The 24,520-nt window shown below is 34.0% G+C and overlaps 4 protein-coding genes across 4 annotated transcripts; 1 reads left to right on the top strand and 3 right to left on the bottom strand.

Moving 5' to 3' along the window:
• Window positions 1-1,702: 1,702 nt before the first annotated feature.
• LOC11446040 (uncharacterized) lies at window positions 1,703-2,945 on the bottom strand. The gene has a single exon (XM_003610073.4). The coding sequence runs from the start codon at window positions 2,681-2,683 to the stop codon at window positions 1,871-1,873; it is 813 nt and encodes a 270-aa protein (XP_003610121.1). The 5' UTR covers window positions 2,684-2,945; the 3' UTR covers window positions 1,703-1,870.
• A 6,573-nt stretch (window positions 2,946-9,518) lies between these two features.
• LOC11440768 (histone H4) lies at window positions 9,519-10,041 on the bottom strand. The gene has a single exon (XM_024780955.2). The coding sequence runs from the start codon at window positions 9,970-9,972 to the stop codon at window positions 9,661-9,663; it is 312 nt and encodes a 103-aa protein (XP_024636723.1). The 5' UTR covers window positions 9,973-10,041; the 3' UTR covers window positions 9,519-9,660.
• A 6,389-nt stretch (window positions 10,042-16,430) lies between these two features.
• Window positions 16,431-17,276, bottom strand: LOC112420973 (uncharacterized). The gene has a single exon (XM_024780835.1). It carries the CDS (start codon window positions 17,274-17,276, stop codon window positions 16,431-16,433), a length of 846 nt encoding a protein of 281 aa, XP_024636603.1.
• A 2,093-nt stretch (window positions 17,277-19,369) lies between these two features.
• LOC11424725 ((DL)-glycerol-3-phosphatase 2) lies at window positions 19,370-24,005 on the top strand. Its single transcript, XM_003610069.4, has 6 exons — window positions 19,370-19,649; window positions 19,741-19,965; window positions 21,912-21,972; window positions 22,089-22,236; window positions 22,422-22,501; window positions 23,511-24,005. The coding sequence occupies exons 1-6, from the start codon at window positions 19,391-19,393 to the stop codon at window positions 23,641-23,643; spliced, it is 906 nt and encodes a 301-aa protein (XP_003610117.1). The 5' UTR covers window positions 19,370-19,390; the 3' UTR covers window positions 23,644-24,005.
• The last annotated feature ends 515 nt before the right edge of the window (window positions 24,006-24,520 follow it).

The raw sequence follows: 24,520 nt of genomic DNA, 5'->3' as shown, positions 1-24,520 counted from the left end.
AAGACTCTCCAACCCTAAATAAGTTGGTCATCGGAGCATCTTTTTCGCCCTTCAGTGTCGCTAGTTCTTTTTTAGAAGGAATATCCTTCTCTTTCTAAGACTTGAGCTCAACTTTCACTAGACTCGGCTCCTCTTGAGAAGCCTTGAGTCCTTCAAGAGAAGGTTCCAACTCAACCTTTTAAGCATTCCGACCCATGGAAAGGTTCTTATTCTCTTCACTCAAAAATTTGACATTTTTTTGACAATTCAAACACCTTACTCCGTTAATATATTGTCATTTAGCTAAGGAATCAAAGAACGGTGACTTTTAAGATACATAAATTGTTAAATTTATGCACCCATACACAAACACTCTTTTGACCTTTGATTTATCATTTAAAAATTGAATGGTTAGGATGTAATGATAGAAACCTCATTTCCCGTGCAGCTATATTTTGACAATGTAGTCTGCAAAAACTATTTACTTGAAGTGATTTTTAATTTAAAAAAAAAAAGTATTTTTAGGATGCATTTATTTTTTAATAAAACATTTTTTTATTGACGTGTTTACGCCAACTTTTGTCTATTTTTTTATTAAGATAATTAAATCCATTTTTTTAATTCTCGTTCTATAATTTATAGAGCATTCTACCGTTTGTGCACCCTAAAAGTCACCTTAAAGAACAAGAATTGTTATCGTAAAATAATTTTACTCCGATATCTAGTGAGGTTATATTGTAAAAGAATTTTACTCTGATAGCTAGTGAGAATCTATTACTTTGCCGGATCACATCATTTATGTATGATTATTTAAAATAAATAAAATATATGGATAAATGGTAACCTCCAATTGAATGTCACCATAAAATTGTATAAAATTTTACGCCCATAAAGCATGAAAAATAAACTCTTTAATATTTGAAAGGACAACAACACGATAAAGTTTGTTAGCAAAATAATAATGGAAAATTCTATGGTAAAGTCATGATAATGATTTTTCTGATAAAGTTAACACTAAAACATAAAAAAAAAATGTTTCACTGTTTATACAATGGCATCAAAAATTCAGTTCAGATAGGTTCAAATATACTCCCTCCGGTCCTATTTATAAGAGAATTTTGGGTCAATAAAAGTTGATGTATCTAGTTAAAAATTCAGTCCAAATACATTCACTTTTGTTGACCTAAATTTCTCTTATAAATAGGACCGGAGGTAGTAAATCTTTATATATAAGTTTTTAATTCAGTACCAACTTTCCAAAAAGAAAAAGGTTTTATTAAAGAAAAAGGCTAATATTTCGAGGCTTGCAATGCAATGCAAGCTGACATTCTTTGGGTCACTGTCGGATTTCTCGTGATTTTCATTTACTCCTTATAATTGATATTAATAGCCACCACCTAACGTACAAAAGTGACTTCGAATTTAAAAAAATTTAAATAAATAAATCCTCTCATTATCTTGGTGGGGAAATATGATTTCTCGTTCGCTATAATACACAAGACAGAATAGAAATATACCCTTCTACGTGAAGTCAATATTATGTTTTCCTCTCACCCAAGCAACAAACAATTGAATGCCCATAATACCCCGGCCATGCACATCACTATCTATATGATGCATCTAACAAAATTACAAGGGCAATAAGGTCAAGATAATAAGAATTTTCACCCCATCCCATAGGTGCACACCTCAATTGAACCAGGATTCTTCGCAATATGTCGCATACAAACATTCAAAACATTTAATAATCCTTGGATCAAAATCAAATTCAAACTCAACATTTTTGTATTAAAATTAAAAATAAAACAAAATCTACATTAAAATTTAAACCTTAGTAAAGATGTTCCGACTTTGTGAATGCGGTAAATTGCCAAGACATCCAATTTCTAAATTAAGATGATGTTTGAGGCAAAGAAAATGTCGTCGTTACGGCGACACTGTTATGATCCTTGCAACTCAGTGCTTTAAGTATTTTCCACGACACCTTACCGGAGCTCCGATTCAAGTTCAAATTTCCACTTGTTTCCGAAGCCGGAAACATACTTTTCGATGGATTCCGGCGAACCTGACGGTTTTTAATATCATTGAGTTCCATTTCCGGCGGATTCTTCATCTTCCCAAACATAAGAGAATACCAGCGTGGTTTCATTGCCTTCTTCGCCACACCTTCCATCGATGCAGCGCTCCTTATAGAAGAATTCCGATCAACTTCCGGCACCTTTGAGATAGGAAAACTTGAAGAATACTCTCTCAATTTACAGTAATTAAGTGACCTGCTATTCCTCATCATGAGATGATTAGAACCACCGCCACTGATACTGTTTGATCGAATCATCAACGAAACAGACTCCGATCTTCGTCGATTTTTACGTGATTTGTTCGATTCCACGTTGAGATTTTCGTTGCGTTGATCGTTAAATATTTCTTTAAATGGCATAAGTTTGCCGCAGAAAATGATGTCGTCTGCAGGACACATATCGGAGCTGCTGCTACTGCTGAAACCGTTGAAGAACTCGTTGGATTCTGGTAATGACGTTGGTCGTTGAATATTGTTTATGCTAAACAACTTGTCTTCTAAGCTTTCTGATGAATTTTCGTTAAGTGGAAGATCACAAAGTGAAAGTGCTTCTTCTTCTTCTTCTCCAACGGATTCCACCTCATCATAGTTTGAGTCTTTTATTATATGAACATGTTCATCTTCCATAATGGAAGGAAATAAAATAATGACCAAAAGAAAAGCAAAGAAAAGAAGAATAAGAAAGGAGACAGTTAAAATGGAGGAAATAATTTAATAGTTTTGAAGAGGGTGAAGAGACAGTTGTTTTGTTGCGTTTATATATGTGTGTGACTTTTCACTATATATATGTGATGTATATGAAATTGAGTGGGAGAAAAACAAAGAAGAGTGTGGGGGAATTATTAGTTTCTATGATACTATCATAGTTCTATTTTGGTTTGGAGTGTATATAAAGAAAATATTTTGATTTAGACTCAATTTATTTTTTCATCTATAGGGACTTAATTTAGGCTTATTTTGTCGATGGTTTCTAGAAATAAAATGGAAAAAAAAATTAAGAAAGGAAGGGTGATAGAGAAAGGTATCTAGAAAGCATAAAACAGGGAAGGGTGAAAAGAGGGATAAGATTTTTTTTATATTTTTTTTTAGTTAATCTAGTGGTTAGAATTCTCTTTTTTTAAGAAGGATAAATGGGTGTCTGGGATTCGAATCCTAGCATCTGCATATAACGATGCATGTCGCTGCCAACTGAATTATGCTCACGGAGAATCAGGGATAAGATTTTTTAATTCAATGTAAGAATGGTCCATGTTATATTTTGTTTACATAATAATTCCAACGGGGCAGATATACCCGTGGCTATGTTGTTTTGTTGTTTTAAGCATTGCTACGTAAGAAAAGTGGCCCACTTATACGTACTAGAAACCTTTTGTAACAAATACAACACTTAAGACAAAAAATCATACAAACACTAACAATATGGCAGATTTGTTTTTGTTATTATTCATTATGCTAACGAACAATTTGTAATCTTATATTGAAACCAAACCAAACCTAACACTTGCAACACACTAGTGGTGTAAATAAATTAAATGAACTTTCATCAACTATCTAAGAATTTGAGTCAAAAACAAAATCAACCATCTAAGAATGTAAAGTTTGCTGGCTTATTTAAGTTTCCAATTTTACCATTTTTAGTTTATTGTATTGATTAGGATTGTGGTTTCGATTTGGTTATCAAATTTTATTGAGGCAGCTTGTTATTTGTTACTTTTTTTGTAGTACATGTCTCTTTTCATAGCAAAATTTAGAATGGAGAGATATTTAATCAAGGGAGTCACTCAATAAGCAATTAAGCACCCGCATTTAAATGTATAGTTATTAGCTGAGCTGCTGCCTGCTGGTATGATGATCACTTTGATTCTTTAATTGCCAAAATATATTGAGGAAGAGCACCGTTTTTTTTTATAATAGAGATACTACTATTGAGAACCCTTTCTCTCTCGAAAAAACAAGGTTTTTTTATTATTAAATTAACCTTTCTATTTTTAAGAAAAATGGGCATCAGTAATTTGGAAATTGGGTCAGGGGATAAGGAGATCTAACAAACGATTGTTTCAATCTATATTTTAACTTGAATTCTATTGAATGGTTTGTCGATAATCAGATCTCATTAACTCAAAATTAGGTTATACTATATTGTTAGAAAAATTAGCTGATAATCTATAATTAATAATGGATAGATCATAACCAAGTAGAGTTCAAAAAATTGAAGTGATTCATAAATTTAGTTGTTGAATCAAGATAAATATAAAATAATACAAAAGACACATGAATTTCACAAATTGGTATATCAATGAATGGCAAAAATTAAAAATACAAAAAAAAACTTCTCGTTCTTGTAAAAAAAAAAAACTTCTCGTTTCTAAATACTCCCTCGGTCCCAAATTGTATGTCGCTTTAGGGAAAAAAATTTGTCCCAAATTATATGTCGCTTTACAATATCAATGCAACATTGATGTTACTTTTTCTATTATAACCTTAACTATTTATTACTATCTCTTCTTTCAATTCTTTCATTTATATTTCTCATATTATTTATTAAGGACAATTTTGTAAAACAACTCATAATATCTTTTTTCCACACAATATTATGTGTGAATGTCCAAAACATCGTACAATTTGGGACGGAGGGAGTATAAGGCTTCTTTGAGTAATTAATTAATCATGAAAATTGAAAAAATAATAATAATATTATTGTATTTGCTATATTACCTCCGTCTCTTCAAAAACATGGGAAAAAATAGTTTTTTTTATTAGTTACAGTAATACAAAAACACATGTGAATTTCTCAAATTGGTAAATCAATAAAGGGAAATGTTAATCATTGTTTTGAGGGCACTGGTTAAGAAGTGTAAAAAGAAAGTTCTATTTTAGAAATAATGCATTCAAGATATTAAAAGTTTAAAAAGTAACTTTTTCTACATGAAATTTATAAATTATTTTTATTTTTAAATTCTTAACCATTGTCCTGAGGACATTGGTTAGCAAGACCCGTCAATAAAAGACGAAAAAAAATACAACAAATACTCTTCGGCTCAAACTTTAAAAATCTCTGTTACAAAAGAAAAACAAACTTTAAGAATCTCTCAGTGAATTTTTTTCATCCTTTTTTATTTGACTACATTAATTATTTTTTTATCAACATACCCCATAATTTTGTGCAATCTACGACAAATATAATCATAAAACCATAAACTATTTTTCTCTTCTAAAGGATAAACTATTATTCCTTGAATATTCATGTTGAATTTTTGAGGAGTTAGTGTTGAATTTGTTGACAATTAGCATATTGATGATGTAATTAAATGGATGTTACTAAAACTTTATAAATGGAGAGAGTGTCATTCGATATTGTACTAAGTTTCTAATAAAATATATAGACAATAATTAGAATTATTTTGGTAAAAAAATAATCCACATTTAAAAATTTGATACATATCTTATAATAGTGAGATAAGAAAAATTCTCAAGAATAATTTTTTTTTAGGGAAATTCTCAAGAATTTATATTGTACTAATAATTAAAACTCAAGGTATATTTTTTTTTTTTAAAGATAAAACTCAATGGAGATAAAACCAACATTATAGGACCATCCACGATAGGGTACTGAGTACTTCATTTTAAATACTTAATTAATGAGTCTCCTTTGTCCATAATACTTATTCTATATTAGTATTTAATAAACATCAATTTTTTTCAATCCAACATCTCAAAAGAATTAGTAAAATCTACTTAGTAATTTCTTTTGAGATGTTGGATCATAACAAATTGATGTTTATTACGTACTAATTTAAAATGAGTGATATAGATAAAGAAGATCCATTTATAAACATCAATTTTTTCCCTTGAGCCACCTTCAATCAATAAACATTATTTCTAAACATTTTTGACTATATAGTTTTACCATTTTTTTTATGAACAAAAGGGGGGAATATACCCCATAAAACAAACGAACGATCTCAGTAAAAAAGAGTATCTAAATTATCAGCAATTAAGGTTGAACAAAATACAAATATTTATCTTCATGTGCTGGTTAAGATCCTCCTTAATGAAAATGTACGCGGCTTGATTTATTTTCTGAGGAATAAGATTTCCCTCCACACAACCAATCTTCTTCACTTATTTCAAAAAAAAAAAAAAAACACTATCTTGATCTTTGCTTACCTCTTGTCAACAAAAAAGAAAACTTTACTTACTTCTAAATCCCTTCACATCACAGAGAACTTATTTTCATTGGCTACTTAACTTGATGACAACATCAACTCTATAAACCAAGCATCTCTTCTATAACATATACAAGACTAACGTTAAGGAAGGCCATAACCATCATGAAACTAATGTGTCATTGTTTAGTAGAGTTAAAGATAAGTCGTCAAGAGCAACTATCTCCAATTTTCGGTTTTTCCTTTTGGTCCAGAATATCCTAATTTTTGCTTGTACTTCACTTAAAGCATGCGCCGCCTTAGGACCCAGGGAAACCCATGAACTCAAAAACATTTCTTACCCGAACAAATCTCAATGCAATCAAAGTGGCTAAAAACTGGTATTTCTAACTCTTCTTAAAATTTGTTGCTGAGTCGAATGAAGAAAAATTTATTCCAAATGTTGCTTGTTTCTAACTCTTAATGAAAGTGTGATAAAATTATTGAAACTTAATTTTATATCTTTTAGTTTTCTCTATTTGTAATTGTTAAAATTTAGTTATCTTTAAGGGCACAACCTCCCAATAGTGTGAAGAGTACTTTTCACTAGAGATTGAGTAGGAACATCCTTCCAACTAGAAGCATATAGGAGAGGAGATGAATGGTCAAAACCACTAGTTTATGAAATGTAAAATGGCCAACCAAGCATGGTTCACTTCCCCCTTGGCCCTCCATGTGCCTCAACATCTGAGTTTGAAGACTTGAGTGCAAGAATGGCTTTATAAAATGGATCAATTTGCCTCCCAATATTTTAGAATAACATTATGATAAACTGGTAATAGAGCAGTGCAACAAGGCGACATTTAAAGGCTATATATTTAAGTAGAGATAACAAACAATAATTGATCTCCCAAGTTAACTTAATCAAAATATATGGATGCTAACAAGTTAACTTCCCCCTTGGCCCTCCACGTGCCTCTGCGTCTGACCTCCCAACTTTTCAGCATTACATTGTGGAAAATATGGCTGGGGAAGAAGGAACCAATTGATCTTCCAAAATACTCAATTCAATCCCATCATTATCTCAGTCCTCAGATGATGCTGAAGATCTCACAATAAAATTCAACTCTGCAAATTGTACGTGGCTGCCACACAGAAATATCTCCTTACTCTTTTTTTTTTGACAGTCCAACATTCATTCATATCAAAGAAAGAAGGTTGATATATACAGCAGCAGCTTAGCGCCAAGAACAGGATCCCAACTAGATTATGAGCTACACCATTACATCTTTTAATGAACATAACACTACAATTAACAATTTCAGACATAATGTCCTTACAGTCAAGTAAAATATTATCAATTTCAGACAGCTTAGTGCCACCTTTCAAGCACTTTACAATAATTTCAGCATCTGTTTCCTTCAAGAAATGGCCATTCTGATCTGAAGATAGGATCCATTGAAGCCCCACCGCAGCGCTATTATTTCAGCCATAGTAAGAGACACTCGGATATTGTCTAACTTTGTTGCAGCAAACTTGACATTCCCTCCATTGTCTCTAACCACCATTCCACGTCCCATTAGGCCATCATTGAAGCATCCCACATCAACGTTCAGCTTTAGAATACCAGATGGTGGAGGGCACAGGCTTCGACAGGTTGTGTGACAGTTGCAGAAGTCACAACAGTCATGTTAGCATCATTAAACTCAACAGTGAAATCAGCAGCTGCATTGGCTATTTGTATAGGGTCAAAATGCTTGTTTTGAAACACCATTTGATTTCTACTTGCCAAATTTTCCAGAGCCATACCAAAATATTGAGAGGCTAAATGATCTTTTTTGGATAACCATCCAAAATCCTTTCCTTCAGCAATGAGTGTGCAGGGACATGGATACCCAATTTGGAGCTGAACCAAGTTTGTTGCGTGAATTTGTACCTCAAATAAATGGTCCCGATTTTCTTCTTCTTCAAAACAGAGAGGACAAATGGTGTCTAAAAGCTCAATCCTTTCCTTTTCAGTCTGCATCTGGCTGGTAAGATGTCTCTAGTTAGCCTCCTAAGAAAATTCTTCACACTATGGGGAGCCTTTATCCTCCAAACCGCCTTCCAGATTTCTTGACCATTTGTTGAAGATGCTTCAAGGGTGTTTCTCGCGTCTACATCCTTTATCAAATGGTGAGCTGATCTGACTGAGAAGTTACCATTGCGTTCCCAATGCCAAACTCGTTTGTCACTTGGAAGACGCCATGATAAAGGAATATTGAGGATTTGATTGGCTTCAAATTCTGAGAAAATTTCTTTGATGAGGTGCCTGTTCCAGCTCTTGGTGTTAGTGTCAATTAGTTAGCTAACACATGCATCTGCCTCCAAAACATTGACTGGACTGGACACTTTAAAACAAGCCATGTTAGGTAACCAACCTTCCTGACAAATAAGCACCTGCTGTCTGTTGCCAATTGACCATCTCGGACCCAATTCAATCACCTTCTTTGCACTAAACATGCCGTCTGTTGGATTACTAATCAAGATGGTCACTTCCTAGTGGAAACGACAATCTCGGACCCAATTCAATCACCTTCTTTGCACTCCAAGGCCTCCAAGGCCAAATTCACATAGATACTATTGATAAAGTAGTATTGTCTAAGCCGAATGATTGTAACTTTGTAAGGTATTCCATTAAAAGATATAAAAATGTTGCTGCTCGTGGAGTTAGCAAAGCTATGTGGTTCAACTTTCGGGTAGGATTTGTTCCAAACCAGCAGATTCTGCTATATGTAAGAATATGTTTGCGGTTATCTGAATGAAGTATATTTGAAGTCTATCAAAAAGTAAATAATAATAATAACATATTGATCGCAACTCAAACTAGAACACCATCCACGCACATACTTGATGATGCAATCAAGATTAATCTTCCAAGTTTCCTCCAGTTCTTTCCACTATCTTGCACACTTGAAATATAACAATTTAACTCCACTAAATTTCAAAATCAAGAATTAATTGGGATAAATTTGAAAGATTTCACAACTTACTACAGTACGGGTTTACAAAGAAAACAACCTGCTTTAAGATACTTACTTTCGATCTAAAACATCAATATTCAAATTCAATGTCAAAATAGCATTCAATTTAGGAACCGCAGTGTTAGGTTCAACTAGTTATGGATTAGACTAGTAAATCAATATTCAATTTACAATTAGTCGTAACAGGTAATGGATTAGACCTAATCAACATTTTAAAGGTTTAATTAGTTAAGCGACAGCACAGTTTTAGGTTCTTTCGCAAAAAAAGAAGAAAAAAGAAACAGATAACAAAAATTCATGAAATTAATTACTGGATTGAAAATTCAAATCAACGTTTAACAACTCTTATCAAAGCAATTAATCATCGTTAATGCTAGAGCTCAAGTGCGGTTACAAAATATATATATCAAATTTGAAAATTTCAATACAAGAAACCCTAACCCCCGAAACCGTAAAGAGTCCTTCCCTGCCTCTTGAGAGCGTAAACAACATCCATTGCAGTAACAGTCTTACGGCGAGCATGCTCTGTGTATGTGACAGCATCACGAATCACATTCTCAAGAAAGATCTTGAGAACGCCACGAGTTTCTTCATAGATTAAGCCACTGATACGCTTCACACCACCACGTCTTGCGAGACGACGAATCGCAGGCTTTGTGATTCCCTGGATGTTATCGCGCAGAACCTTACGGTGTCGTTTCGCTCCACCCTTTCCTAAACCCTTTCCTCCTTTGCCTCTTCCTGACATGGCTTTGAGTTTCTCTCTCTGCGATTGAGATTGAGATTGAGATGAAAATGATTGTGTATTAAAGCTGAGAGAATTGGGAGATTATATAGGATATAGAGATGTATTTTTTACCGTTGGATTGATAGCGATCCGTGTGAGTTGGGAATTTGAAAGATAGAGCGTTGGATTTAAAGTGGTTGATTTTGATTGGTGGAAAGATTGAAGTGCGGATCGATGGGTTTGAGAAAACACAAAATTTTAAGCACAGGAGAAGGGGAGAGTCCTGCTCCATTTAGATACGCCAATTTACCTCATTTATCTTAATGGATGTGTGACATGTGGAAAACACAATATCAAGGTTGAGATTAAAAGATTAAAGAAAGACATTTATGTACTGGAAAAAAAACGTACGCGCTTACAATTCTTTCCCTCTTTAAAGTAATTTGACGTTCCTCCTTCTTGCTTCTGGTCGGCACTCCATAGCAGATTATTCAGTCTCGTATTGCTTGATTCATTTGTAAAAATTATTCAATTATTAAATCAAGTGATGGTAAATTTTTCAATACTACATCGTATTGCTTCAATAACCACTTGATTCAACACTACATCGTTTTGATTCAACACTACCTCCTTCTTGATTTATTTACCATCACTTATTTATTTGTAAAAATTCAACACTACCTCTCCATGGTCTCTCCCTCTCCTTTTCTGTTCTAATTCAATTTTCAATTTTAATACCTCTGTTGACATCAATCTGGATTGTTTTGTTTTTTTCTATTGATATTTGTTAATACCTCTATTGTTGAGAAGGAGAAGGAGAGGCAGCGGCCATGTTGTTTTCAATTTGGATTGTTTTTAATTAGAACAGATTGGTATCACAAGCTTGTTTTTTCTCTACGGAGAAGGCAGCGCCGGTGAGAAGGAGAAGAAGAGGCAGTGGCCATGTTGTTTAAGAAGCAGAAGAAGTAGCCTGGTGAGGGGAAGAGGGGACGTGAAGGAGAAAGTGAACAATATAAGCTAGGGTTTTGTTTTATTACCTATCTTTCCCTTTTTAATTTCAACCATTGGATATTCTTTTAACAAATGTCACACATCCGTGAAGGTAAATGAGATAAATGAAGCATATCTAAATGGAGCAAAGATGGACGCAACTTAGTGAGTCTTAATTATACAATTATCTCATAATCGTAAAACAACGCTTTGGTTTTCTTTTAACAACTAATGTTGTAATACGGATATAATATTTTACTATACTCCCTCCTATCCTTAATATAAGAGAATATTTTTTTTTAGGGATAAGAGAATATTATTTTTTTAGGTTCATTAAATGTTGTTTCTAGTTTATATTATAGTCCAGATGTTTCAGATCGCTGGCAGTGGCTTCCTGATGTTGTGGGGGGCTACTCGGTGCGCTCAGCATACCAGTTGCTCACTTCTCAGGATCCTCCATTGTTACATACTTCTGAAAATCTGATTTGGCACTCAAAGGTCCCGGTGAAGGTCTCCATTTTAAAGTGGCGGTTACTTCGTGACAGGTTGCCGACAAAAGACAACCTTCTTGGTCGCGGCATCATTACAGGTGCAAGCACATCTTGCTTGGCGGGATGTGGACAAGTCGAAACAACTCAACATTTGTTTTTACAGTGTGATATATATAGTTCTCTTTGGCAGCAGGTTCAATCTTGGATAGACGTTTCTCGCGTAGACCATCAGAGTATTCCTAATCATTTTGTCCATTTTACAAATTATCTTGGTGGTCTGAGGGAGCGTCGATCTTTTATGCAGTTAATTTGGCTTCTTTGTATTTGGCTAGTTTGGAATGAGTGTAATGATAGGTTATTTAATAATTCTCATGGTTCCTCTTTAGAACTCTCGGAGAAGGTTAAATTTCATTCATACTGGTCGAACCCCTTGACATGTCTAGGTATCGGCTAACTACTATTTTCTTTTTTATTGTGACAACTATTGTGTAACTTTAAGAGCCCTTTTTGATACGCCTTGCACTAAGGAGGAGTCTCTGTTTCTGTGAATATAAATTTCATTTTTGTTTCTTAAAAAAAATATCATAGTCCAGACATATTTATTATTCAACAATACATTTATATTATAGTCGAGATACATTTATATCATACGACCAGGGAGTATTAAATACTATTGTGGTTGACAAGAAAAACATTTTCCCACAAACCCTCCTCATTTTCTAACATATTTCTCTCTCTTTTTTTTTCGACATTCTTCTCGACTATTATCTATGTTCATTCAACATTTTTTTTTAATATTTTATTTTGGAATGTAACTAAATATACTTTGGTCTGTAGCATCTACGCAATACATGAGTTTGACATGTCATACAACCAACTATTTTAACATCTTTGACAACTTTTTTCACATATATTATTTATTTATTTATTTAAGGACTTTTTCTGCATATATTATTAAAAGTTGGTAATGTGGTAAATGTGTATAATTTGTTTATAATTGTTGTTATTTTTTTTTTTAGGTGTCCTCGTAAATTTAATTTGGTTGATAGGGAGGTTATATTATATATATATAGGGGTCAAAGTTTGAAGTTCGAATTTCCCGCTTATTCGTCTTACAAGTGACATTCTAATTACTACACTATTCCAAGTTAACATTAATTAGCTCCGCCATCATCTACCCCTCATCACGACAAATTAGTGGGATATGGTTCAACAAACAACCTTGGACCAGCGAATGAAACATATATGACACGTCTTCCAATGTCATTGTCACATCCCCAATTGGAAAATGGAAGTTTGATGTCTCCGAGTGCTACCTCGCTCGCATAAAATGTTGACAAGAGGCCATAGTCAATCAGGGCGCAGTCTGTGGCAGAAAGGTCTTGCAATCCACTATATTTGAAGACGAACCCGAACCACATTTCACTAGGAGTCTTAAGATGAAAAATATTCTTTACGTTGTTGACACATTTTGGCATGTCACAAAAAGGGAAGAAAAAACAAGAGATTAAATTAGAAGAAATAAAAAAAAATGAATTGAAATAAAGTGGTTGTATCGTACATTTCATTCTCGTATATGTCTAGCCACATATCCCTCATAAAGTGATAGGACTCACGTATTAGTGCATCCATATATGACTTCAATGTTTGTTGAGATGGTGCTTCCTCTCGTTGTACGAGTCAAAATTCTCTCCATTTAATGCTTCTCCATTTTTACCATTTGGAGAGATACAAACACACAAAATTTTGAAAAAAAAATACTTTAATGATAGTAGTGGGTCCCACCATCCTTGATTATTTTTTATTTTTCATGTGTCTTTATCTCTTTAAATGGAGGAAATGGAGAGGAAAATGAATGGAAATGATTTTGACTCGTTGAAAACCTTTGAAAAATGATGTTTAAATGATAAATGTTTTAAGTACTCGATTTCAACTTTGAAACATTTTTACAAATATATATTTATAGAAAATTGTAAAACATTAAATACATTTTCTTTCTTGAAAAAAAATTAAAGACACTCATTGACCTTTGTATTTTTTTTTTAAAGAACTTCGAAAAAAATATATGTTTTTTAAGAAGCAAGAAAAACATTAAATTAAAGTTAAATCCTTTAAAAAAAATTAAAGAAAAGAGAAAAGGATGAGAAAGAAGTATTTTTATTTTGTTAAAGGACAAATAAGCCCTTATTTAAAATAAACATTTGATTTCTAATTTTAATTTCCAATTGAAAACTAATTTACTTTCTCACTGCTTTTTTTAGAGGAGGATTTCTTACTAATACTAGCGGAAAGACGGGCACGATTTCTACTGCGGTTGTGAAGCCCGGATACGAGATACGATACTGCACCGATACGTCGATACGGAAAAATTTCAAAAATCAAGATACGATACGGCTGTGATACGTTAATAAAAAAAATTATATAATTAAATGTACAATATGATTATAACCATTTTTTTAATATGCAAATAAATTAACAAACACAAGAAACCAGACTCGTAGTACATTAACATAAATATAAATAATATTGATGATTAACACTGTGTTTGGTTGGCAAGAAATAAAGGCGAGAGAAGCATTGAAGATAGAAATAGGAAGGAGATGCTCCACTTCTCCTGTTTGGGAGACCAAAGAAATAGAGGAGAGAGACTAATTTAGTGTAGGGCTCACGCTTTATCTCTTCTCTCCAAAACTGTGAAGAAACACAAGAGAAACGGTGCTTTCCATTGTTTTCTCCTTTTTGCCCTTACTTTCTTGATCAACAAAGATGACTGCAAAAACAATAGAAAGCACAACTTGAACACAGTGACCATGTACTAAAGTTGAGGAAGTGGAAGCCTATATAGATTGGGAATGAATAACTGGGAGTTGAATTTTTCTTCTTCTTCATAATCTAAATAAAAGAATAGAAAGCACATGAATTATAAAAGGGTAAAATATGTTTTTGGTCCCTATAAAATAGGGATCTTTCAAGTTTAATCTTTACTTAATTTTAATAAAAATTTTAGTCCTTACAAAAAAGAATTACTTCTAATTTTAGTCCCTATTACAACAAAGTTTGTTTAATTATCCTTAAACTCTTAAATTTTTGAACGATTTTTTTGAGACAAGTTTAGAACACTATGAAAGGTTCATTTACTAAAATTTAGAATTTTTTAACATGAAATGAATTAAATATGAATTTTTTAAAACGACAAAAGTTAAAGATAAAATTAACAAAATCTGGACGTAGAAATCAAATTTTGTGACAATTTTTTGCATAGGAACTTTTAGTAATGTTCTTAACACGTATGTAAAAAAATTGTTCAAAAACTCAAGAGTTTAAACATAAATTAAACAAATTTGAATTGAGGAGGGACTAATACTGAGTGCAGAATTTTTTTTAAGGGATTAAAAGAACCATTAAATTTAAGTAAGGACTAAACTTGAAAGGTCCCTATAAAATAGGGACCAAAAATATATTTAACCCATTATAAAAAAACAAAAAATTGGGGAAATGAAAGAACAAATAGTGCGTCTAATGTGATTGCAAGTGAATCGCCGAAAGCTGTGATAAATGATAATTATGGGTTAATACTTGAATTGCTTAGAAATAAAATATATATATATATAGTTAGGGGTGAAAATTGAATTGTTCGTAAGCTTGATGGTGGAGTGGAGCTGTGCATCAATGGATTTATTTTTAAAAAGCAAGGGTATTTTTGTACTATCAAAATTAATTAACACTTCTTTTTTCTTTATCTCTCTCATCTTTCTCTTATGCCAAACAATACATTAAATCTACTCCATTTCTTATCTTTTTCTCTATTCTCATACTCTCTCTTAGCAAATTCTCTCTTCACAATCTCTCTTCCAATCCAAACACATCCTAAGAGAGTGGTCATTAGTCAATTACATACACAATATATACCAAAAAGAGCATCATCAGTGCTATACATCAATGCTACACTATATCCAAAAGGAACTTGTTAGTGCTATACTATATCGATCCAAAAAAGAAGCACTGTATCCAAAAAAGAACACATCAGTACTAAGAGTTAACACTAACAAGTAACTAACGTTTACATCTCCTCTCCTCCATTCCCATCATCAAGATACAAATTAGCTTCCAAATCCGGTTCATCCAAAGACAACTCTGCTAACTCAATTCCAACACCATCAAGCGGTTCATGCGCATCTCCACTAATGTCCCACATTCTTGATTGTCCTTTCTTATATCCATCTTCTTTCCTTGACAAAAGTCGAAGATTAGGATGCACATAAACCAAATCTTCTATCCTTTTTGGATCCATTTTGTTTCTTTTCAAAGAATGGATAAAAGAGAAAGTACTCCAATTTCTCTCACAGCAGGAGGAAGAACAAGGTTGCACAAGAAGCTTTAAAGCAAGCTTTTGGATAGTACAACAGTGGCCAAACTGGACGGCGACCACTTTGGAAGAAAAAGTTGAAACCCTAATTTCTTAGAAAGGGAAAAATGCAATTGTTTGTGTGTCGTGGTGTGGTTCGTACTTGCACCAAAGAAAGATAAATGAAATGTATATATATTATAGTAATATAATGTTTTTATTCTTATTTAAAAAAAAAAACAGAAATCAAAATAATATAAAAAAACACAAGTATCCGTGCGTATCGGGACATATCGGAAAGTATCGGATAATTATTTTTTAAAAAAATAAAATTTAATATTTGGATACTCTCCGGATACGTATCGGGAAGTATCGAGCCGGTATCAGTGCAGGATACGCAAAGGATACGATACGTCATCCATTTTGAAGTATCGGGGCTTCACAACAAAATTATTTATGAACTCAACATATTTTAGTTTGTCTGCATATATAAAATAATGATCATTTATTGTTTATTCTAATAGTAATTAGTAACATCATAACATAAATGTATAAATGCCATGTTATGTAATAGAAACATTGCTATGATTATTTTTTTTGGTTACAGAGCTAAAATTAGGAAACAACAACAAAAAACAGAAAGAAAAACAGGCCTAAGCTCGAGGGAACACAGTTCCCATGGCGTCGAGTCTTATCAAAGGAAGAAGTTCATGAGGAGGAGATGTATGTCTTGCAAACTCTATGTTCGAAATTGCACCAAGCTTTGCCATGAAATCAGCACATTGATTCCCTTCTCGAAGACAATGATGGATGGAGAAGTTTGTTGATGAGAGTAAGTCTTGAATGTCTTGAATTAGAACAGCGTAAGCATGATAGCGTGAGATACTGTTAGTGAGCAGCGTAACTGATTGGAGCGAATCTGTATAGCAGACCAGAACTTCAATACCATCTTCGATTGCCACGAGCAGGCCTCGGTGAATTGTCGTAAGCTCTGCGAACAAGATGTCAGTTGTTTCCTCGATAAAGCCGGAGAATCCTTGAAGGAAAAACCCTACTGAATTACGTAATATACCTCCATAACCAGCTCGAATTGGGGAACCCATGCAGCTGCCATCTACATTCAATACAACACAATTGCTATTATTATTCCAACGAACCAATCTTCCTGGTAGCTGGACCGGCGCTGAATGGAAAGCTGAATTAATAGCAAGCATCGAACTATGTAGATTAAACATAATCCGAGGGAGAGACCAAAATTCATTGTTTAGGCACATTAAATTGCGGTGCCTCCACGTCCACCAGAGACCGGCGAGGAAGGTTGAAGAAAGAGTGCCAGCCGAGTGCTTTTTAATCCAGTTATGCGGAGTAGCTTCGTTGAAAAAACCATGATCAACAAATCCAAGTTGTTGCCAAATGTTGGAGGAGAAGCGACAGTCTCGAACAGGTGGAGGAGGGAGCCATTTGACGGTGATGGAGAAGTGATAAAGTCGGGATCGCATTGTGGCAAGCCAGCCAAATCAACAGCTCGAACATTGCTATGATTACGATAAAATAATATCTTTACAAACTACATTTTTCGTAAAATCTTCATATTCTCCTTCTATTTTCCCTTCTTTAAAGAGAACTTTTGTCGAATTTTGAGAAATTCCTCCCAATAAAGCTACATATAATTGACCATCGTTGAAAACGTCGTGGAAGATAGATTCTGACAGTGGAAATGGTCTGTCCTTATGACTTATTTATAATAATAGCAAAATTGTGGAATTTAAAATAGGAGGACTAATTTTGCAAAATGATAAAAATAGGTGACCAAAACTGCAATTAATTTTGTTAAAGGGTTGTTTTAATTTAATTTCTTTAGAAATAATAGATGAATAATATTTCAACTCTCATGCACGCAAACCAAAATGATTATTGGTCTCACTAGACCAAATTTATTCAATTGATTATTTCTTGTTAGGAGGATTCAATTGATATATTCTTACCGAGTCCATCTTTGCTCCTTTTAGGCTTGGATCATTTACCTCATTTACCTTCATGGATGTGCGACACGTGTAAAAAAAATAATATTCAATGGTTGAAATTAAAAAGGGACAAATCGGTAATAAAACAAAATCCCTAGCAATTAGGTTATGAAAAAAGCGACATCAAACTTCACAATTGATTTTTCAGATTTTCAAAATGGGCCAAAACCACCGCATCCGACGGAGGAAACGACGGAGCCACCGTCCTCCGACGAAGCAAAACCTTCACTCTTCCTTGTATTCCCCGCAACAAACTCTTCTCTTCAAATCAGATGTTGTCAAAATCAGATGTTGTTCCACCTTCTTTGTGTGATATGAGTTTCGATTAAATAAAATAAAATAAGGGAAGCCAACAATTGAATTGAATTAGCACTAAAAACTAGCAAGAAAGTTTGGATTTCACAATGTTTTAGTTGGTACCATTGCTAGTTGTGAACTCAAGTAAATTGGCATAATGGATTTCACGCGGTCATTCAAAATTGGGTTTTCTTCTAAACTCAATTTGGATGAAAGTTTGCCAATTTGGGTGGAAATGAAATTGGGTTGGTTTCAAGCTTCTTCTGTTTTGAAACAGGCAACAAGTTCTGGAAAAAGATATGGAGATTGTGTTTCTAAAAGCAATCACATGTGTGTTTGTTTATTGTTGTCTTTTTTATTTCAACTGTTGGATATTATTATACCACGTGTCACACATATGATGGTAAATGGTGCAAAGACAAATGGAGCAAAGATGGAATTGTTACCACCACCACAAAACTAAGGCTGTGTTTGGATCTAAAGAAAGATAAAGGAAAGAATGAAGAAGGAAAGAAAGATTGTGGAAAGATAGATTTTCCACTGTTTAGCAGCACTTTAAAAAGTTGAGGAAAGAAAGTTTGAGGTGGGATCCACGCTCAAAACCTTTCCTCAATATTTTGGACGGAAACAGGAAAGAGCACCAACTTTTTGTGAAAATGTTAAAAATACCCTTGCTATATTATTAATATAAACGTGTTGAACCAAGCAATGATATGCTTTTGAATCAAGCCCAACAATTATTTTATTGGTTTGATGTTTTTAACAAGACATTAACAAAACATTTAACAAATGTTATATAAATTAAAAATTATTAATAAAATATATTCAAATGTGTAGATAGCATAATTATTTTGAAATAAACACATTTAACTAAAACTTTTTAAGGTTATAATTGTCATTTTATAAATATACACTTTCTTTCCTCTCTCAATCTATTGAATATCTTTTATACCAAATAATTAAACAAATCATCTTAGTTTCTTCTACCTTTCTTTCCTTCTACTATCTATCCTTTCACTTTCTTTCCTTTAACTTTATTCTCGAAACCAAACATAGCCTAAATGCAGAAATTATTTGGGTTTTGTTTGATTACATATTACAGAAGCAAAACCAGATATGCGATTTACCGATAACCTCGACACAAAACCAACATGACCGCTCTGAATTTTATTTAATTTCGCCATTGTAGAGAGTAAAACAAACAGAGAAATTACGGTTATGCGAAGTGTGTTGTTAGAGGAAAGGGAAAAAGAATAAACTACAGAAGGTGTATGATAGTAGTGTGTGGATAGATGAATCTAACGACGGTGAGAAATTTTGGTCCAACTTGGCCCGTGGGTTGCAGAATAAACGGACCCCGACAGTTTTCACTTTTCACACTCTCTCATCTCAGATCGGAATCAGAAACTCTGACCAGTCACAACCGCTGGTTCGATTTCCGTTTTCCAGTGTCGGCTCATAACAGCGCAACAATGGGCAATCCCTCCTCCTCCGTCGGTGTCAGAAAACCAATCACACATGTCGTTTTTGACATGGACGGTCTCTTGCTAGGTAATTCATTTTCAAACTACATGGATTATCAGTGAGACCCTTTTGTCTGTTTATTACGAATTTCATGATATTATTATGATTATTATTGCAGACACGGAGAAGTTCTATACTGAAGTTCAAGAAATTATACTTGCTAGATACAATAAAACCTTTGAATGGCCTCTCAAGGCTAAGATGATGGGAATGAAAGCAATTGAAGCTGCTAAGGTTTTTGTTGAAGAGACTGGGATCAGCGATTCTCTTTCTGCCGACCAATTTCTTGTTGAAAGAGAAGATATGCTGCGGAGTTTGTTTCCAACAAGCGAGCTCATGCCAGGTAAATGGAATTATGAGTTTGTTTTGTTACATGTAGGATACTTCATCTTGATAATAATGATATGTTCATTTGCAATTCCTGGAAGATAACTATCTTGCGTTAACTATTCTTGTTATCTAATCAAAAGGACTCCTATGTGGGTGATGTTTGTCATGTCTCGGGAGGGGGGAGGGTGTGGGATCTGTCTTGGCGCCGTCCGTTGCTCGTTTGGGAGGAGGAAATGTTGCAGAACCTGTTGCCTGTGCTAGTTACCACGCGCGGTTCAGCAGGTGTGGATTCCTGGAGATGGTCACAGGGAGATAACGGAGAGTTCTCAGTAGAATCATGCTATTCTCTTCTTGAGAGGTTGTGTTTATTGGAGGACAGGGGGAGGCAAGGGGTGGAAGTGGTGTTTAAGTATCTTCGGAAATGCCCGGCGCCGTCCAAAGTAGTCGTGTTCTCATGGACTCTATTACTCGATAGAATTCCAACACGGTTAATCTTGCTAGACGGGGCTGTCTTGGCCAGGATGCTTCGACCAGCTGTGTGTTTTGCAACGAGGGAGATGAGATGGCTAACCATTTGTTCTTACACTGTAATGCGGTATCTCTGGTTTGGCTTAAGGTTCTATGTTGGCTGCAACTGATTATGGTAACCCCACCTAATCTATTCCTGCATCTGAACTGCTGGACAAATGCGGCCTATAGCAGAAAGAGTAGGAGAGGGTTTTTGCTTATTTGGCACGCCGTAATTTGGGTGATTTGGAAAGAGCGGAATGATAGGATTTTTAATGATCGAGCGAAGGAGGTGGGTGAATTGTTTGATAATGTCCAAGTCTTTCGTGGAAATGGAGCTTGAGCCGGCTGAAGGGGATTGCGTTTCTGTATTATGAGTGGTGTTGGAATTCGAGATTTTGTATAGCGAGGTAGTGTGGTTGGTTGAGTGGTGCAGTCTTTGTCTGCGTTTGCAGGAGAGGGGGAGTTTTGCTGGCTGTTCTGCATTCTGTTATTATTAGGACTGTTTTGGTGTTGGTTTTGGTCTGGTTTTTTAGCACCCCTGTTCTCTGTTTGGGCTAGGTGTTTGTTTTTCCTGTTTTTTATTTTTCGCTTTGTGCTGCTGGCTGCTGTAGCGTGTTGTTCCTTTCATGAGGCTCTCCTTGTGCCTTTGTGTTTTAATAAAGTTTTGTTGTTAAAAAAAAAAAAAAAACTAATTGGGTCGAAAAGATTTCATGCTGTCACACGCTCAGCATCATGATGTTTGTGGAATCTCAAATTGAAACCTTAGAGCTTGCTTTGAAGTCATTGAACCTTATTTAGCATGTTTCAACTACGATTTTGTAATTTGTTGCCACCTAGTACTTCTCTGTATATTGTTGATATTTACCGGCATATATGAAGACATATCTTTGACATGAATTTATAGTTTTCTTACTTTTTAATGGCTTCAAGTAGACATGTTTTGAAATCTTTATGTTGGTTTGCTTGGTATATATTGGAGCAACTGCTTTTTGAAGATATGGGTGTAGAATTCCTTTCTGCGTGGAATTTTGAAACATCATATCGCCGCATCTCAAAATGTTTTGCATTGAAATAAATTTTCTACAGATGATGATCTGCTATTTGTAATGGGCTTTGCACATGTTTGCTCATATAAAACTTCTAACTATGTATAGGTTCTCTTTGGTATCTTTTTCCACTATAAACGTTGCTTATATTTTATAAATATTGAACTTTACTCAGGTATTGTAGACTCAAACTTAGGAACAACATCAATTTCTTTTATCCAAACTAGTTTGTTTATTAGGGCATATAGTTAGCTTGTCACATTGGAAAGACAGGATTGCTAATTCACCATGCAACTTGCAAGTACTTTAGTATGTGTCATACGCACTACTGAAGTGCGTATGACACAGACTACCACTTTTTTTATATGCTGATGTTCTTCTGTCTGCTTTTCATTTATAATAGGTGTTAGTCGTTTACTCAAGCATCTACATGCAAAAGGAGTTCCAATTGCCGTGGCAACTGGGTAAATTTCATCCATCTCGTGTTACTTTTTTTTTTAGGCTAAAGTAAAGAGATTTATTTCATGTTAATGTATCTTGAAGAACTTATAGAAAGTTGTTTTGTCAATTTTCCCCACAGTTCTCACAAGCGACATTTTGAACTGAAAACGCAAAGACACGGGGAAATGTTTTCTCTGATGCATCATGTTGTTCTTGGTGATGACCCTGAAGTTAAACAAGGCAAACCATCACCAGATGTATTTCTTGCTGCAGCCAGGAGATTTGAGGTATATAGATCAATTAACGACTTTTGTAAACTTGGTGACAAATTTGTTTGCAAAGATCACAAATGCATTTTCCTGGTTTGAATTTAAGGCTGGGTTCAATTTATTAATTATTGTATTTCCAACTTTGTTGAGTTTGTGATCATACATAGTGATGTTTTAATTAACGATACATTGTTGATCAACAGGGTGGACCAGTGGATCCGAGTAACATTCTTGTTTTTGAAGATGCACCCTCTGGAGTTCGTGCAGCTAAGAATGCCGGAATGTAAGTGATTTGAAGCATTCAATGATGTTTATTGTTTCGTTTTTTAACTAAATATATATGGTGAAACAAGAAGAAAATATAAAAGTGATAACAGACAGTTATAATGAGTTAACTAATCAACCCATCCATGATTGTACATCATCTGTTTATATATACTAGCTGCAGTGCGCGTAATTACTGATAAACGCAACTAAGGCACCAATAGAATCAGAAAACTATCTAACATTCACACACTAGCCATGCTGTGGTGTACAAAGCATGCCAACATACTAGCTGCTCAATACATGTTCATAACATAAACATACTGTGGTATAGAAAGCACATTTAATAGAATGGACGTGTAATATAGTGCTACTGCTACATCTATTAGTTTCAGACCCTGTATTACTATGTGTTCGATAGTGCACCAGAAAGATATATTGGTGATTTGGAATTGATGAAATTTAATTCCTGTACTCGTAACAAATTCTTTCTATGCTCACCGATTTCATCTGCAAAACATTTATATGTTCACTGGGCTCTTTCGATTCTCCTGCCCTCTCTCGAATATACTAAAAATGAATGTTGGTATAGGGTCTGTTTGGATTGACTTATTTGAGCTTATCCACTGGTATAAGCACATATAAGACTATTTGTGAGAGCTTATGAAAACAACATATCACATGTCCATAAGCTATTTTTAACTTATTTTCATAAGCTCTCTAGGTTTGTTTTTGAGAACAGCTTATAGCTTATATGAAAATAGTTTGAATTTATTTCCTCGAAACAATAGCGTATCACGGAACAATAGCGGTTTGTTCAAATTCCATTACGCTATAACTGGTATTTAACAACACAGTTTGAGCCAGGATGGCATATAGTGTGTTGCCTCAGAACACTCGGTTATGATGATTTTTAATTGTTCCAATTTCTTACCACTCATTCCTCACCTTGATCAATTTCATTGTGCAATTATGATTACTGTGATTTTGTTCAATTTGTTGAATTTTGTTTCTTACACGTGTTGTAGGTCTGTTGTTATGATTCCTGATCCAAGGCTGGACAAATCTTTTCAAGATGCAGCCGACCAAGTTTTGAACTCATTGTTGGATTTCAACCCTAGTGAGTGGAGTTTACCTCCGTTTGAAGATAATGGAAATTGAATGTGAGCTTTCAAGACTGCCTGTCATTCAATTTTAAAAGCTGTCCAATCTTAGAGCATCTACAATAGTCATTTTTTGAGGAATCCATTTTGGATTTCATACACTATTATTAAATGGTTCCCCAGAACGTCTTGTCATATTTATGCAACTCATGCAAATTTTGCTCCAATGGTAATAAACTATGCAACTCTTCAGCAAACCACACTATTATGTAGAATGTTCTCCTTTTTTTATGTATTGGTTGATGAAAGGTAACAAATGATTTATTCTATTGCTACCGTAGCTTAATTATGGTCCCTGAACAATTTCTATGAAACCCATATTCAAATTCCTCCAATTAGAACACTTGCTATTATTTATTATGAATGTGTATCACATTTCATAAAGATGATTGAACTAACCAAGTTTTAAATAATTCTTGTAATCCATCACATTTCATAATATATGGTTTGACCGATTAGTTGAGCAGTTTGGTTTTGACAAAATTGACTACTAATTTCAAGCATTATGGACATGTGTAGCTCTAATCTGTATATATAGAAAATTATAGTTTGTTCATTGTAAAATGTTGATCGTTTGATAAAGATTGATTTCCAGCTTGATGTGTATAATACGTTTAACCTTTCCACAAATAAATTCGACTAACGATTTTCTTATATTCAACCAATATTAACATTATTAACATAGCATTTGTGGTATGGCTCACTTTACTGTACGAACTAATTCGAAATATTTTTACACTGCTTGCCTTGATCATTCTCCAATACATACTAATTTCTAAAAACAATTTTTTTTAACCTGGTCTATATATTCCATGTAATTTTTTCAATATGTATTGAAAATTATACCAATTTATTTCAATAAATATTTACCACTC

This window comes from Medicago truncatula, chromosome 4 (assembly GCF_003473485.1).
Source record: "Medicago truncatula cultivar Jemalong A17 chromosome 4, MtrunA17r5.0-ANR, whole genome shotgun sequence".
Classification (NCBI taxonomy): Eukaryota; Viridiplantae; Streptophyta; class Magnoliopsida; order Fabales; family Fabaceae; genus Medicago; species Medicago truncatula.
The sequence above is the reverse complement of the archived record's forward strand: the minus strand, read 5'-3'. Positions and strand labels throughout refer to the sequence as shown.